The sequence below is a fragment of the Euprymna scolopes genome, chromosome 3 (assembly GCF_053919585.1).
Source record: "Euprymna scolopes isolate OS-2025 chromosome 3, ASM5391958v1, whole genome shotgun sequence".
Classification (NCBI taxonomy): domain Eukaryota; kingdom Metazoa; phylum Mollusca; class Cephalopoda; order Sepiida; family Sepiolidae; genus Euprymna; species Euprymna scolopes.
This window is the reverse complement of record NC_136484.1, coordinates 124,743,761-124,759,978: the sequence shown is the minus strand read 5'-3', so window position 1 is coordinate 124,759,978 and position 16,218 is coordinate 124,743,761. Positions and strand designations below refer to the sequence as shown.

General features: G+C 31.0%; 1 protein-coding gene across 26 annotated transcripts in view; it reads left to right on the top strand.

Moving 5' to 3' along the window:
- The window catches only part of LOC145258350 (cGMP-dependent 3',5'-cyclic phosphodiesterase-like), an 889,144-nt gene that overhangs the window by 751,761 nt on the left and 121,165 nt on the right, over window positions 1-16,218 (top strand). For 9 of the 26 annotated variants that reach the window (XM_080116606.1, XM_080116599.1, XM_080116600.1 and 6 more), the window contains one exon: window positions 5,315-5,344. The exons of the other annotated variants lie outside the window; for them this stretch is intronic. In XM_080116606.1, coding sequence (XP_079972732.1) covers window positions 5,315-5,344 — 30 coding nt within the window. The remainder of the gene's footprint in view (window positions 1-5,314; window positions 5,345-16,218) is intronic. 26 annotated transcript variants of the gene reach the window in all.

Below are 16,218 nucleotides of genomic sequence, written 5' to 3'. Positions count from 1 at the left end.
AAATGACTTAAAGAAACGTATGGTATTTGATTACGTACGTTAATTTTCATCTAGCAGGAATATTGACTTTATATTTTCTGCATTTTAGAATTCTGGCAGCTCATGTCTTTATGCAAGAAATCCAGACGAACACAGCTCTCATAATTATAAAGTTTGAATATAGCAATTTAGAAATTTTTAAGAATTGATTGACTGTTTACAAAACGCGTAATGAGTTAGATTTAACAGAACAGTATCATCAAAATGTAATACATTCTAACTTGATTACTATATTGTCCTTTTGACTACTCTACACTCTTTAACCCTTATCCTTGAGTGGCCGATCGGCCTTGATAAGTGGTGACGCCTATGTAAAAAAACAAAAAAAAAAAAAAACGAAACGCCTGAATTTATTAAGCAAGTACAGCACACCGTTATTGGTAATCCTAGAAATTCTATAAGGTTGACTGCAGACATTATTTGGTGTTCAGTTGCAAAGACATAAGTCTTCAGTAAGTTGTAAGTCATTTCACACCATAAACGCTATGAGAGAATAGCTTAGTAAGAGCTAATAGACTCCTAAACATATTTTTAAATGCAGCATCAGTTTTATGATCATATAACCCCTTAATTTTAATTATTCATCTTTTGGACTATTATGTATGAAGTGTAGTTTAGGAAAACGTTAATGAGCACGTTCATAACATTAAATAATTCCTTAAAAAATCTCAGTTAAAGTAATGCCCAATATAAACAAGGATAGCTGCATATAGGCGATTCATACCTCATATAAAAATCATTATCTAAGCTAAAGGAGTCTTAAATAAGATTACAAAACCATACATCAATTTTTTATCTTCTAAAACATGTTTGCAAGTCATTTTTATGACTAATTCGGCTTCAAATATATTTCACACTTTGTGTGTGTGTGTGTATATATATATATATATATATACATTTCACACCTTGTGTGTGTGTGTGTATATATATATATATATATATACACAACTTCTACATTTAATCACATAAATTAATATACAAAAGTATAAATTTATGCATACTTCAACAGGGCTCAATACGTAGATAGAGCTAGGTAGTAAGTTATAAAATATATATGGCGATTAAGCTACACAGAATATTCTGGATTTCATCCATGCTAGGATTCGAATCCTAGCGTGGATGAAACACGGAATATTCTGTGTAGCTTAATCGCCATATATATATTTTATAACTTTATATATTATAGTGATTTCAGCGCGACCACCTCCTTTATTTCATGTCCTCTCCCCTCAAGTTGTATCTGTTTGTAGGTGACTCTTCAGGCCAGCCAAATTGTGACAGATTATGCTACACTCGATCAGTTTTTACAATGACATTAGTTTTGTACATGTATGCAAATGGCTTTTGAGGTCAGCAAGAGATAGGCACAATTTTACACATGTGTTACAGTTAGCATGATGACTTTATGAACCCGGTGCTGGACCCTTTTTGCCTTTTGAAGATAAAAAGGTTGTAAGCACTATACTACATATGGCTATTTTCAATATGGCTTTAGATAGAAGTAGCGGAAACTGATTTGTGAATCACTTTCTGTCACTTCTATCTAAAGCCATTTTTCCCCCATTTATCCAGACAGTCCAGATTGTTTCAGATAAGATTTTATTGTCCTTAAGTCTCTTCTAAAGTTTTGATGCACTTCTCTTTCCTTCTCGCATTTCACCATAGAATAATTGCTTTGACAGGTGACCATCATCCATACGCACAATGTGACCAAACCATTGGGAACAACTTTTCATTACCATTGACTAAATGCTTCGTAACCCTGCGTTCCCTAAAACTTTTGTATCTGAAACATGGGACTGCCATTTAATATAAAGTATCTGTCTTAGACGCCGTTGACAGAAGCCCCCAAGAAGTTTTACTTGATTTAGTGTCCATATTTCGCTTGCATACAGGAGGACTGTCAAAGCACATACATTCGAAAATCATTGTGTATAATGTAACTTGACATCATGCTGGGACCACACGTTTTTTTTTTTTTTTTTTTTTTTTTTTTGATAGCTGAAAAAAGATCAAGAAACCCTTTCAATTTAGAAAGATTTCCCTGTCGAAGCTGCATCCTTCAGAAAGGGTACTGCCTAGATATACAAGAGTGCACTACATCTAATTTATTATCTTTAACGAAGATAGTCTTTTTATGGTAACTATCTGAGTGCTGGATCATACATGACAACTATCTTTAAACTTAACGAGTTACATGTAGATAAAAAATGGTTCAGAGAGCATTGCAACTTCAGAATGTGCAACGACATTGGCCGTGTGTGTAGAGCAGCTCCCTCATCAATGTAAAAGACTTTTGTTTGTATAAGTAGTTTAGACATTATATACACTGCCAAATGTCCCATATCTGATGTAGATACAGGTTAAGTTTTCATAGAAGGCCACAAGAAAGACTACGGCAAAATAGATAATGAACAACATGGGCACAGAAATGTTACCTTGTTTTACTACATTATTGATAGTGCTTTCCTCAATGCTGTAGAATAGAAACTAGCCTTGATTCCCTTGTGAAAGGAACGAATTAAACCTACGAATATCTCGAGGCAGCCCAACGTTAGTAAGATCTTCCAAAGAGTTGAGATATATATATATATATATATATATATATTCACGCATTTGTGTGTGTATACACCGTATGTGCATGTATTTGTATATATGTTTATAAAGCTCTTTGTATTGAGCACTTATGAAAAATATTGGTTCTAAGTTCATTTTATCAGTATTTTTGAACTTAAAGGAAATATATGGCTCATAGATTATGTTTATATACAGCATTAGTACTTTATTATGAATATAGAATAGTTTATATTAAGTAAAATAGAGCTGGATTAATTCTACTTTTTGAGTATAAGTAAACATCTTATCATAATGTGGATAAAGCTTAATTTAAAAGTTGTTCACTTTTAATAAATTTGTTCAAATAGTCTTGTATACAATTAGATTTCTTATTTATTGATGTAGGCATTTGCAGAAAATGTTGCATGATTGACTGTCCCTTTTTATAATAGGGTATACCTTAATAGAACTTTATTTTTTAATCAAAAATATTGTAAGGATTGCTTTCTCTGTTGTAGTCTAAATGGAGGTTCTATGAGTAAAATTATATACCGTAATACTGTAATCTAAATTGCAATTTAGGAGGCTTGTTCAAAAAGACCTAATTTTTTAACTAAAAAACTAAGCGTCGAAAAGCTACAAAGAAAGGAATGATACCATTTGTGCCTCAGAATTTATTTTTTTTACATAGTAACTATTTTTCTACATAGTTACTATCATTCTCAATGCAGATTGCAGAAATGTTTGAGTGTTAATATTTTCATAGTTGGCATTTTTAAGGGATCATCCTATATTAGGTAGGAAGAAAGATCCTATTTTAAAGGAGTGCAAACTGTATTAATCTTTTAACAAATTAACATAACTTTCTATTAAAGAAAAATGTGAAACTTTTTTCTTTTTCTTTTTTTTGTGACGTTTTTATTTTTCATGTGACTTTTTCTTTTCTGAAATTTTTCTTGTGATTTTAAATTCAATTTGTAACTAATTCTGCATTTTTTTCAATATGTAATTAACTTTTAAGGTTTTAGATGTTTACATGAAGATTGATTTTAACTAAACCAAGCTTTCTTTCATCGTTTTCAAAAAATGTTTCGGATTTTTTTGTTTTTTTTTGTTTGAGGATTGATAATTCGGATTATTCGGATGTCACTTCTCACTTTGGATGTTATTCTCGTAACGTTTCGGCCGATGTACCCTCCAGCCTTCTTCAGGTGGTTTGTCAAAGTCGAGAATCTATATGGAATTTCCAACTGAACCTTTTATTTAATCCACATCGACCTGTGTTTTTTAGTTACCACTTATCAAGGCCCAGAGGCGACTCGAGTATAAGGGTTAATGAGTTATCTAAGGGGATGGCTCATCAAGAACTTGTTCACGTTGGACTTGAAGACGGCCATATTGTAGTCAACTGGAAGGCAGAGAAACGAAAGAGTTCCACATGCAGTTCTCAGAAGTTTCGTTCATTGACTCTACGTTTAGGATTAGGCATAGATGAAGAGTGGAGGAAATTATTGATAGTGGTTTCAGCTAGACGAGTGTTTCTCGTGAATGTTGCAACGGATAAAGTGCTAAGTGGTAATCAGTTCTAAATGAGTCCTCTGGAGGTTCAATTCTTAGTACAGGCAATACTAAGAACCTAATTAAAAATTTAGAACTTCTACTTGGTCATGACTGAACAAGCTTGCCTTGTGGATTAAATAAAGGGTTTTGTTCAAAATTCCATACGGATGCCCCAGTATGTTAAAATACATCTGAAGAAGGGCGGAGGTTACACTAACCGAAACGTTGTGGAAATAACTGCAAATGTAACGTTCTCTGGGAACCAACACGCGTTGTGTTCAGCTTCCGCCATAAAGGAGATCAAGACAAAGAATAACTCCAATTTGCTTGTTCTTTGTAACATGTATTTCCTCATTGTTACAGCTGTGATGTCACTCACGTAATCTAGAACGTTCACCACGTCTCTCACGAGATCTTGAACGTTATCTCGTTCTCTTTTTATAGTCATTTGTTTACCCCCGCCAATGACGTCACTTCACATGCATTTACATTTGTGCATGCATGCTATGTCACACAAAGATGAGCACAGTAGTCTGATTAATCCAAATATATGCATTGCTGACCTTTTTAAGCACCACCTTTCATATATTTGTTCTTAGCAGCTAGTTGTTTCTTTTTTTATTGAGCTTAAATTAGCCTATTTTTCCAGTAATAAAATCCACATTCATGTTTTGTTTTTAAGAGTTAAACATTAACACATTTATTGAATGATATTTTTATTTTCTGATCAGATTTAAGTGTTATCTGATCATCTAATGAATTTGTTTTTTCAGTACATTATTTAATGAGTAAATTAAATATACTTGATGTTGCCGGTTTCAAATAAATAGTCAAAAATAAGTGTATAATTTGAACTTAAATTAATTATTATTATTAGCAGATACATTTTGATTTTTTTTTTTTTTTTTTTTTTTTTCAAACTTTGGAAACCTAACTATGTGTGCCTATTTATGAAGTTTGTTTGTGCTTGTTTACATGTGATATGAAATATATCTTTTTCTGCTCTCTGTTAACAATGATAATGCAGTATGTCATAAGATGTGTTCTGTCAATGTCTATTAAAACCTCTTCCGGTTGTGGATGACATGATTTTCTCACAAGTTGTATGTTTGTACTTATGTCTAACGTGACATGAAATCTATCTCTTCCTTTCTTTCAGTGCTGGGGAACTAACTCTACACTTTTACAGGTACCCCATTTACAATGATAAGCATTTAATTTTTTGTCATTTTTTTTTTTTTTTCATAATTGTTTTTATTTGTTTTGGCACTACACACATTATTCAATAGTAAACTTTGTTTTTTTTTTTTTTTTTATCTGAAAAACGATTTAAAAACCTTTGAGTATTTTGTGCTTGAATTATATTTTTTATAGAAATAACTCTGCCTATTTTTGTTAATTTTCTATTTACCAAAGTAAAAACTTAGTTTTCATTTAAACTAAAACATTACTAACAAGGTGTTTTTATTTATATATATATATATATTGCTGATCTTCGGTGCATATTTCTTGATGGAATTTTTATGTAGTTATTTTTGACTATCCTTATTTTCTGCTCCTTAAAACGCTTTAGTCTATTCAAGTTTGTTTAAATAAAATTAACTTGTTCATCTTTTGATTTTTTTTTTAATGTTCCTTGCTCATTAAACAAAGGATTTGATTTCTGCCACTCTAGACAAAACTTATCAATGGAAACTCCAATATATCAACATAAGGTGATAAACTTAGGATCTTGTTTGAGAAAGTTTTTTTTATAAAGATTAATAATTTGTATCATTAGGACTCCTGTTTCCATCTTGGATGTTGTTCTCAGTTTCAACCATTGCAAGGTGCCTCTTGTCGAACTCAAATCTGTATGGAATTTCCACAAGAACCCGTGCCAGAACGGATATAAGTGCTGCTTAGTTTTGAGTGGGATTCTTCTGTAGTTTTGAAAGGTCAATCATCAATACAAACTATATTGAGGAAATAATTCAGAATTACTCACGATGTCTGCCCAGTCATCTTGGATTGGTTGGTTGTTTTACGGCATATCAACACTTCAAGTTATTTAATGCCGAATCCAGTGAATTTGAAAAAAAGTTTTTAATAGAATATATATATATATATATATATATATATATTTAAAGTCTGTTTCTATTTAACCCATAGTTGGAACCCTCATAGGTATTACCACACCGGATCAGAGTGAACCTTGGAGCAATGGCAATTAAAGGGTGGCCCCACACTCCCCAAAGCCCGCAAGCTGAGGCCTCACCATCGGATATAGTTTAAGGTCATATCCAGGACCGTAATCTTGGAGGGAATAGAATAATATAATTCTATGGATTAAACAACTTATATTCAAAACTCGAGTATGCATTACAATTCGCCATAAAGATTCCAGCGTTTAGCGAGATTCACCTGAAGGTTGGGAGTTACATTATCTGAAACGTTGAGAATAACATCCAAGATGAGAATAGTAGTTCAAATAACACAAATTAAAGGACATTGTCCTTAGAAACAACTGAGGTGTTAGCTGAAAATATGTGCAAGATCTGCTATATTTTAGAGTTATCTTTCAAAAATAACTGTAGTTTTTAAAATGCTAAAATGGAATTTAAAAAATTAACACCAATTCTAAATGTTAGGTATATTCGCCTTGTGAAATCATAGGATCACTTAAAAAAAAAAAAAACATAAGTGATAAAAAGAAATGTGTTTATATAAAGCTAAATGTGTATCTTTAGTTGCAACCTTGGTTGAAGTGAGTGTTCCTAATGATGGAGGTCTGAACAGAGTTGAAAGGGAGAAACAGGTCTCATGTATGATATGAAAAGAAACTGGAATCTTAAAGAGATATCAATCATACCAGTTATCATAGGTTCCACAGAGCTTATGAAGAAGAACCTAAAGTCCTAACTAACTAATGCTCCTGTTGAACCAAGTGCAAAAGAGATCCAGACAATTGCATTTAAGGGAACAATGAGGATACTAAAGAGCTCTGTTGGTTTCAATAAAAAGCAGGGCAATGTTGGTAGCTGGTTTGGCTGCCCAGCGTTACAATCTTAAAGGGAAAAAATGAAACATTTTTTTTTTTTAAGCGACAGAATTTTACAGTAATAGACATGTCTTTGCAGTTGTTACCCATTTACAATAATTTAAAAATGGTAAGAAACTGTATATAAACTGAGCACAAATATATGGATATGTCATTTTTTCTCATGGTTATCATTCCTGGAGTTTAAGCAGCATCCGCATTTTTCTCAAATAAACAAAAGCCTTCATCCGTTTGTATTCAAAAATATGTAAACTGATGAGATTTTCACTATAGGTACAAATCTTAATCAGGGAAATACATTTGGAAAAAAATAAGTAAAATATTAAGGGAATACTTAATTATGAAAGGGCATTGTGTAAAAGATCTAGAGTAAAAACAAAAAATGAAAAGATACTAAGCTCTTATCAGTATCTGATAACAAACAGGAAACCTCGGCGTTACTCGGGATTGAATGAGGAGCCTTATATCCTCTTTCATTCAGATCATAACACGGTATCACTTTTTATGTATAGTAACACATTTTGGGGCTAGAGGTCCAAGTACTTACCCAGCATTGATCTGAGAAAAAGGAAATACAGTGGCATTTAAATATATTTATAGACTTTAATACTTTTTAATGACATCTTTATACTAGTATTTCATGCCTTGTGTAAACTATAACACGATTGGAGACTCCTTATATTAAAGTGAGCAATTTTTATATAAATTTGACTGCATTCACAACCAGGGTTTATTTTGAAAGGAAAGCATTTTTTTTTTTTTTTTTTTTTTTTCGAAATTCTTTGCTCAATTTTTGCAGTATCATGGCAGGAATTTATTATTCATTGATGTTCATCAACATTTTTTAATATCAGCTTCAAATCGTTTTCCAGTTACAATAATAGATGTGATCTTATTTCAGAGTTCTTTTTTTTTGAGGGGGGGGTGGAGGGGGAGGTTTATTAATCATTGTATAAATGAGACAGTCGGACATATCTGGAGTGAGTGTACTGAGTTTGAATTTCTCACACTTCCTACTCATTAAAAATGTAAGATATAATCTTTACCTATTTTGATCAGATTAAGTCATTACCAAATTATTGAAAAGTGAACTACTTCCACCAGAAATTTTGAACAGCAAAATGGTTGCCAGAAAAGAAATCTTCATGTAGTCAACATAATTTTCATGTTCAGTGGTTCTGAATTTCCTATATCAATAATTAAACGTTTTTCTCCTGACCATATAGAACACTGATTTTTACAGATTTTTTCATATCTTCGAAAATATGCAAATATTACCTGCTTTTGGCTTATGCCTAAATTCTCTAATTAAGTTGATCACTGAATTTTGAAAAGGTTGCCACCTTGGTCACTTTCTTAAGAATTCTTTTAAAGAGTTTTGAAAATACATTTTTATTGCTGCTAGTTTTCTTGATACTGTTTTTTGAGGGTTTTTTTCCCCATATCTTAACTAGACTGTTTTCTTGATTTTACACTTCCAACAAAAAAAAAAAAAAACTTTAAGTCATCATTGTTTTTTTTAACATTGTCTTTATAATTTTAATACTAAATATGTTGATGAAAAATTTCTTATTGCAAATCTACTGTATCGTAGTCAAAAAGTTAAGCATTAACAAATGCTGGAAAACAACTACATATTAATTTTGAAATAACATATACAGACTATTTACTCCTTTCAAACTAATTTATTTGGGCAGTGGTGCGTGTTTTTCTTTACATTTTCTATATTTGTATGCTTTTTAATATTTGCATTTACCGTCTGCCATAAATTATAATCTTCACTAATTTAAATATATCCAATGTTTGAAGCAAACTATATCACCCTTAGTTTTTATTTGAAAAAATGCCCCTTAATGACTTTTCTCTATATCTTTAGCAGTGTGTTCATATAAATCATCACTTTTCTTTGCACTATAGTATTCTCATGTTTCTTTTTAGAAGCCTTTCATTCCATTTTATTTTGTAGAAGTGTAAGCCATTTTGAGTTTCAAATGTCTGAATGCTTAATAGTAGGTAACTCCATAATTTTTATTTCTTGTCGAAAAACTTTTACATTTGACTAGTAAAGCAATTTTGATTTGAAAAATCTGAATCTAACAAATGTTTATCTTAGCTTGCTTTTAGCTATGCATGTGTTTGGATATATTTTCACTGCGAGATCTCTATTTTTCGTGATGCATTCTCTTGGGCACATATACGAGGATAAGAAGAGTTAGAATAAAGAAAACTTACACTGGTGAAGCAGCAGTTGGTTTTATATATAAACATCTATTCTTACATCAAATTTTATCAAAGATAAACATAAGAGCATATAAAAACTGTTAAGATAGTACTCGAGAAACAAAGATAATCAGTCATAATCAGAATACATAATGCCCTAATACAATTAATAAAAATAAATGTTGCCAAAGTCGGAGAGAGATGCATCAACAATGTCTAAGTGAATGTAACTTTGTGTTCTGGTAGTATATTCGTTTGCGACTAGAAGAGTCTGGAAACGATTGCTATTAATATTTGTAAAGGGCATGCTAGGATAATAGCCAGTCAAACTGCGTCCAATGGCTTTGAGTGTCAAGCCAGAAAAGAATGAGAATCGCATTCTAAATTTCCCATTAGACAAAATTAAACATTTTAATTTCTGAAGGAATGTATTCTTTTAATTGACCAGTATAATTCAGGATAGATAACTTAGATATAACCCAAGAGTAATAACTTTGATAATTCTGAAGTAAGCAAGTGTGAAAAAATAAGTTATAAACTCGTTTTCCTCATTTGTTTAAAAATAAAAAGTAAATTACATTTAACCAAAAGTAAATGTTAAAGATTATCTATTTTCTATTTATATACAATGGAAAGGTGGGTTTTCTTTTTAATTTTTCAAAATAAGTAAAACTAGTCATATCAAAGAAATGAAATTAATAGGATCCGCACTGCCTACCAAGCTCAAGTCCCTGTCCCATCACTGCAGTGTTCATCTCTGTGCTTGTTTTACAAGTATTTCAATTGAATTTGTTCTGAACTTCCTGCACTTGAATCTCCTCAACAAAAATATTCTGAAATTCAGATGCTGCAAAGTTTTTTACTCTAATAACTTTCTTTGAATTGATTGAGTTTGAAATTCCCTTCCAATCTCCGCTTTCTCCAACAGTACCAACATGTCAAAATTTAAATGTAATGTGAACAAATATGTTGCTGCAACAATTCCTCACGTGCCCCTATAAACCTACCATCTAATGTCACATCAATGTTTCAGTGGCAATGTGCCTTATCTAGAGGAATAAAAGTAAAGACAAGGTTCAAAACAGTCACCAACCCAATATGTCCCAAACTGTCAACTAGGCTTCAACCCCTGCCCCATCGACAAAACGTTGCATCCTTCTGCCTGTTTTATAAGTATTTTAATGGTAGGTGATCCGACGAAGTTCAAGCCCTTGTACCCCCTTGACGTAAATACCCTCAACAAACCCAACAAGCAGCTTAATCCCACCCCTACACAGAGATCCCCAGATGCCAGAAAGCCTTCTACTCTAATAATTTCTTCCCTGGGACTGCTAGACTTTGAAATTCTCTTCCAGCTTCTCTGGCTGTACTGATATGCAGACGTTCAAGTGTAATGTAAACAGACATCTTGCTACTCAACTCCCCACATAATATCCCTGCAAATTATGTCGAAGATAGTAGTCCTCTACATCAAAGTGGCAATGTGCTTTGTTTGGGGTGAAAATGTAATTAAAAAGAAATAAAAATAAAAAAGGATTTTTTAAAAACATCGATATTTATAAGATGTAGCGAAAATAAATTTCTATTGTACACTCTTTAACCCTTATCCTCGAGTGGCCTCTTGGCCTTGATAATGTGGTGATACCTGTGCAAAAAAAAAAAAAAAAAAATTGCAAAATATCCAAATTTTTAAAAATCAACTAAAGTAAAATCACTTCTACTTTAGTTTTAAATACATTTACAAGTTTAAACTTCCATTGTACATTTACAAGTGAATTTATTTAATCAAAGATGTTAAAAGCTGTATATATAAAAATGAGATATAGTTTGCTTGAAGCATTGTATGGGATAGGTAATGTAGAAGCGATTTAGAAGATCACAATGCGAGGAATGGGATGTAATCGGTGTTGATGACAAGACGAAAACAAGTGACAATGGCAAATCAATAAGTATACACATATATTTATTCAATTGTATGAAGTATAAATGTTTTGTGAGGTCTGTGACAATATCCATTATATATTTTGGGGAAAAAAAATCCCCTTTTCAAATGGTGGATGTAACGGATCTATTCAGAGCATGCTGGATGGAAGAATGAAAAAATTTTTCACTCTTCTATCCAGCATGCTTTGAATACATCCGTTACATACATGTATATAATTATTCATTTGCGAATTGTCACTTGTTTTCGTCTTTCCTCATCAACACTGACTACATCCCATTCCTCGCATTGTGATAGCCTTCTAAATCTCTTCTATATACTATATATAAATATTTAAAGCAAATATATAAATTAAAAAGCAACATTTGCAATTGCTAGTAAAATTAACAATCCCTTCTGCTTTCCAACCATATTTCGTTGAAATAAACATTAGTACATTCCTGAGTTGTCCACCAAGTTCCAGTCATTAATATCAAACAGTATACTTTATTGCCGTTCAATAATAAGCAAATACAATGTGAAAAAATGGTCAATAACTCTGAGACATCTCTCTTGGCACTGTCCTGATTTTGGCTGAGATGGCTGCTGACTCTTTGATGTTTGTTTTTTTTTTTTTTTTTTTTTTTCAATAGTTTTAATTTTAAAACTGCTGCTTTTCTTTTGATTTTTCGATTCTTACTTCGATTTCCAAACATTATAATTGTAACATATAATTGTAACATTACTGATAATTCCAAAATATTGATTCCAATTTTGCTGAAAGCACCAAAATAAAAAAAAAAAAAAAAAAAAACAAATTTTTCTGAAGCTGAAACCTATCAAACCAATGTTGACATAAACTAATGACTTTTTAACTATAGTCGTAATGTGCTAATCTTAATAGATATAACAAGATATAAAATACATTTATGAATTAGGTATTTATCAAGGAAGGAAACTGAATGCTTTAAAAACGAATAGATTTTAATTTTTCCAAACTTTTCTCAATCTCTAACATTGGTATATTTTAAGTTTATTTATAACTAGCAGTCTGCCCGGCGTTGCCCAGTTGTAAATCACACTTAAATATATTTTAATGTATACAGATTTCCTATTATAAAACCAGTACTCTATTGATTATTATAGTGTACCTAATATATAGAAGTGATTTCAAAACTTATAAAAGAAATCACTTAAGTGTCATTAGCTTGAATCGAAATCAAAACATTTAGCTTTAAAGCAGAATTCGCTGTCATCTAACCTAAGGATACATTCATATAAAAACTTTACAGATTAACGCACTTAAACCTATAAATGTATATTTACACATGCGTAGAGGATATGCATTAAGTCGACTTATACCTGCCAAGTTCCAATTTTTAAATTCTGATTCCTTAGCTATTTCTTCTGGCTAAAAACCCAATCAAAATTGTTCGACAGGTCTGAATACTCCATATATCAAGTTTCAAGTCTATAGACCAAAAATGGATAGTCTACTTTGGTAGACCGTTCTGCACACAATTCACTTTTATATGTACAGATTTGTTTTTGACAGGAATAAAGATATTTTTAATAGTTAATTCTAACATAAATTTAAAATACTAAAAACAGTAACCAGAAAAATGCCAGAAATTACATCAATAACAAGTATAATCTGCTTCAAAAATATTTATACAAAACAAACCGACTCAACTTTGAATAAGTTTATAATTTTACAATCACGCTTGTTATTACTTTTATTTACTATTTAATAAACAATTTTTAAACATGTAAATTGCTTGAAACAAATTATTTAAATGGTTTCACTCTTATGTGTATTATGTGCTCATCTTAAAGAAATTTAGAGCTATAACTAGATATAGAATACATTTATAAATGTAATATTTATCAAAGGATAAAATTGAATTTTTAAAGAGTATATAGTTTCGTAAATTTGTATGCCATTGATATTTTTAAAATATTTGTTTTTGGCAAAAAGTTTTAATATTGATAATTATTCAGATTAAAAACACAAACAGTAGCCAGAAATTCACAAAGAAAACACCAGAAATTACTTCAATAATAATAAGCGGTGCTAGTGGAGATTGATCATTTAAATCAGGGGTTTCAATCGGGGTCCACATGGACCCTAGCGGTCCATGGAATATTTCTGGGGGGTCTGCAGGCAAAACATAACAAAATTATCATAATTATTATAGTTGTTGTAGAATACTTTATTTGCATTAAATTAGTTTTCATTTAAAAATAAAGCTTAATTATATAATATTTCTTTGATTATTAAACCTCAAAATGTATATTAGTGAAAAATAGAAGATTGTCTTATGACCAATAGTTATGAAGGGGTCCACCAAGATAAAAGGAAGGGAAAAGGGGTCCATGAGTAAAAAAAAGGTTGAAAACCACTGATTTAAACCAATGTATTTCAGACAAAAAACATTACATACTTGCATATTGTGTCGAAATTAGTATAAATTCCAAAAATTACAAAAAATGATAGAAAATGTTCTAGATTTAGTATTTATAAAAAGTCGTCCACAATAACGGTCCAACATTTTATATTTTGAAATGGCAGATTGTCAAATTGATCGCTTGCAGTTACTTTCCCTGGAAATTTGAAAACTCTTTCACATTTAAACATACAATAAAACTATATAAATCGATAAACTGGGTAAATTTTATAAATTTTGGGAATTTATACTGACGTCAGACATGATGCATGATTACAAAATGTTTTCGCTTGAAATGTGTTGGTTTAAGAAATACACCAATCTACACAAGCAGCCAATAAGCCAATATAATATGCTTCATCAATACTTAGACTAAACCAGTCATTACTTGAAACAAATTTTCTTCAATGGAGTCCTGTCATTTTTGTTGAATTACTTGTTTTGAATTGGTATTTTTATTCTAATTACTTTCCTTCTGCACTACGTCAACAATTTAAATGAAATTTTTGTCCAATAGTATTTTATTACTTATAAGCCTTTAATGCAGTTTTTTTTTTTCTGATGTTCATTTTGCTCTCTCCTCGACGATATTGAAGCTGTTATCTAGATCAGGCATGAAAATCCCATAAGAGCTATGTAGGTATATTTGTAGTCAGGAGGGCTGCACACGATTGAAGTGATTTAAATAAAATTGCTGCAAAGTATTTTTGTCATAACATATACAATGTTATAATTTTTAAATCATTCCTAAGCTTTTTTTCTTTTTAAAATCAATGAAATTTGATATAGTTTTTTAATGTGAAAAGAAATGTTCTGAGCAAAGAAAATTACATTTTTTGTTGAACAATAAGCATCTATTCAGTTTCAATTAAAAAAAGAATTCACAATTTTTTACTGTTATATGATGAAATTACGGTATCTTCTATGCAGATCACAAGCGTGATTGCAAAGAGTAGCATGTGACCTTCGGTGTACATATTTGATATGTCTGGTCTGAATGCTTCACTTGAAGAAACGGTTAATACATATTCATACGTGAATTCAAACAATTTCATCTTAAAGTACACTTTATTTAACTGTGGATCCATTTTCTGTCATGAGTTGCTTGGGGATCTATAGCAGCATAGTCTTACATTATGTATTTTTTCTTCACTAACTCCCAAACTACAACCTTCAATACAAATCTTTACATATCACATCATCCAATCAAACATATCCTCGTATATTGGATACTTAGCTGAACTTCAGGGTCAAACAATGTCAATTGTACTGATGACCCCAAAAATGCCATCTATGAAATCGTTACTTAAATTCAGTTCCTTTCTGCAATCCAACCATATTTGGTAGAAATAAATTAAAGTCTGCCTAACTTGTCCACCAAGTTTCAGTCATGAATATCCAACAGTTATATAGATATTAAACATACTTGGATATTAGGTGTAAAATTATAAATAGCCTTTACCAACTCTTTTCTTGGCAGTGCTCTAATTTTAGCTTTGATGGTCCTCTTATTTCAGGAATAATTTGGGGATTTCTTTTATTTATTTTTTTTTGTGTGATCATGTTTGAGATAAAATTTGGATGGGAGGAGTATGGTGCAGTGAGTGTGATGTCCACTTATTAATGATCATGGAAATTGCTTATATCTTTGAACAGTGCTAAAACATGGACTGTTGTCTATTCATGACGGAAACTCAAGACAAGTCAAACGTAAACAAAAGTTTTTGTATCAAATATGTTCGGATTGCTGAAAAGATGCTGAATTTTATTAACGATTCCATGGATGGCATTATATTTGGGTCACTTTTACCAGAAAAATATCTCTGAAAGCATATCAACATATGTAATACGTTAATTATTTGCGATTTCACATCCGTAACCAGTATGGTTTCTTATTTTTTAATATTTTTTCTAATAATATTAGGTCACTGGCTTTTGTATTCACCATTTTTGTATTACTTTGCTTGTTTTGAAAGTAATACTTTTTTCTTTCTTTTTTTTTTTTTTTTAAATCTCAATTTTTGGTCCTTTTCATTATTTGCTTTTGAGTTGTCAATTTCTTAGTCTTGAGTTACTCCAAAAAAAGTAGACTTTCGTTTTTGTTTCATGCATGAGAAGTTGAGAAAGTTTTCATTCCAAGTGCCTGACCATTACCGAACATTACTATAGCTTGAGACAGTTGTTTTTAAGCATGCATTTAAAGCTTTCACGTTCGGATGTTTTTTTTTCTTTCCTTTTATTTGAAAGGATCTAAAAGAATCTAATCTTTTCTTAGTTTTTATTATTATTATTAATCTTTTATTGCTCCTTTTTAAATCCTGTTTCTCATTTGACTCTGAATCTTTTACTGGTGAACGTTACTATTAGCAACATAGATTATAAAGAAATACAACTAGGAAAATTAAACAAAAAGAAAACTATTTTGGTTTACCTAC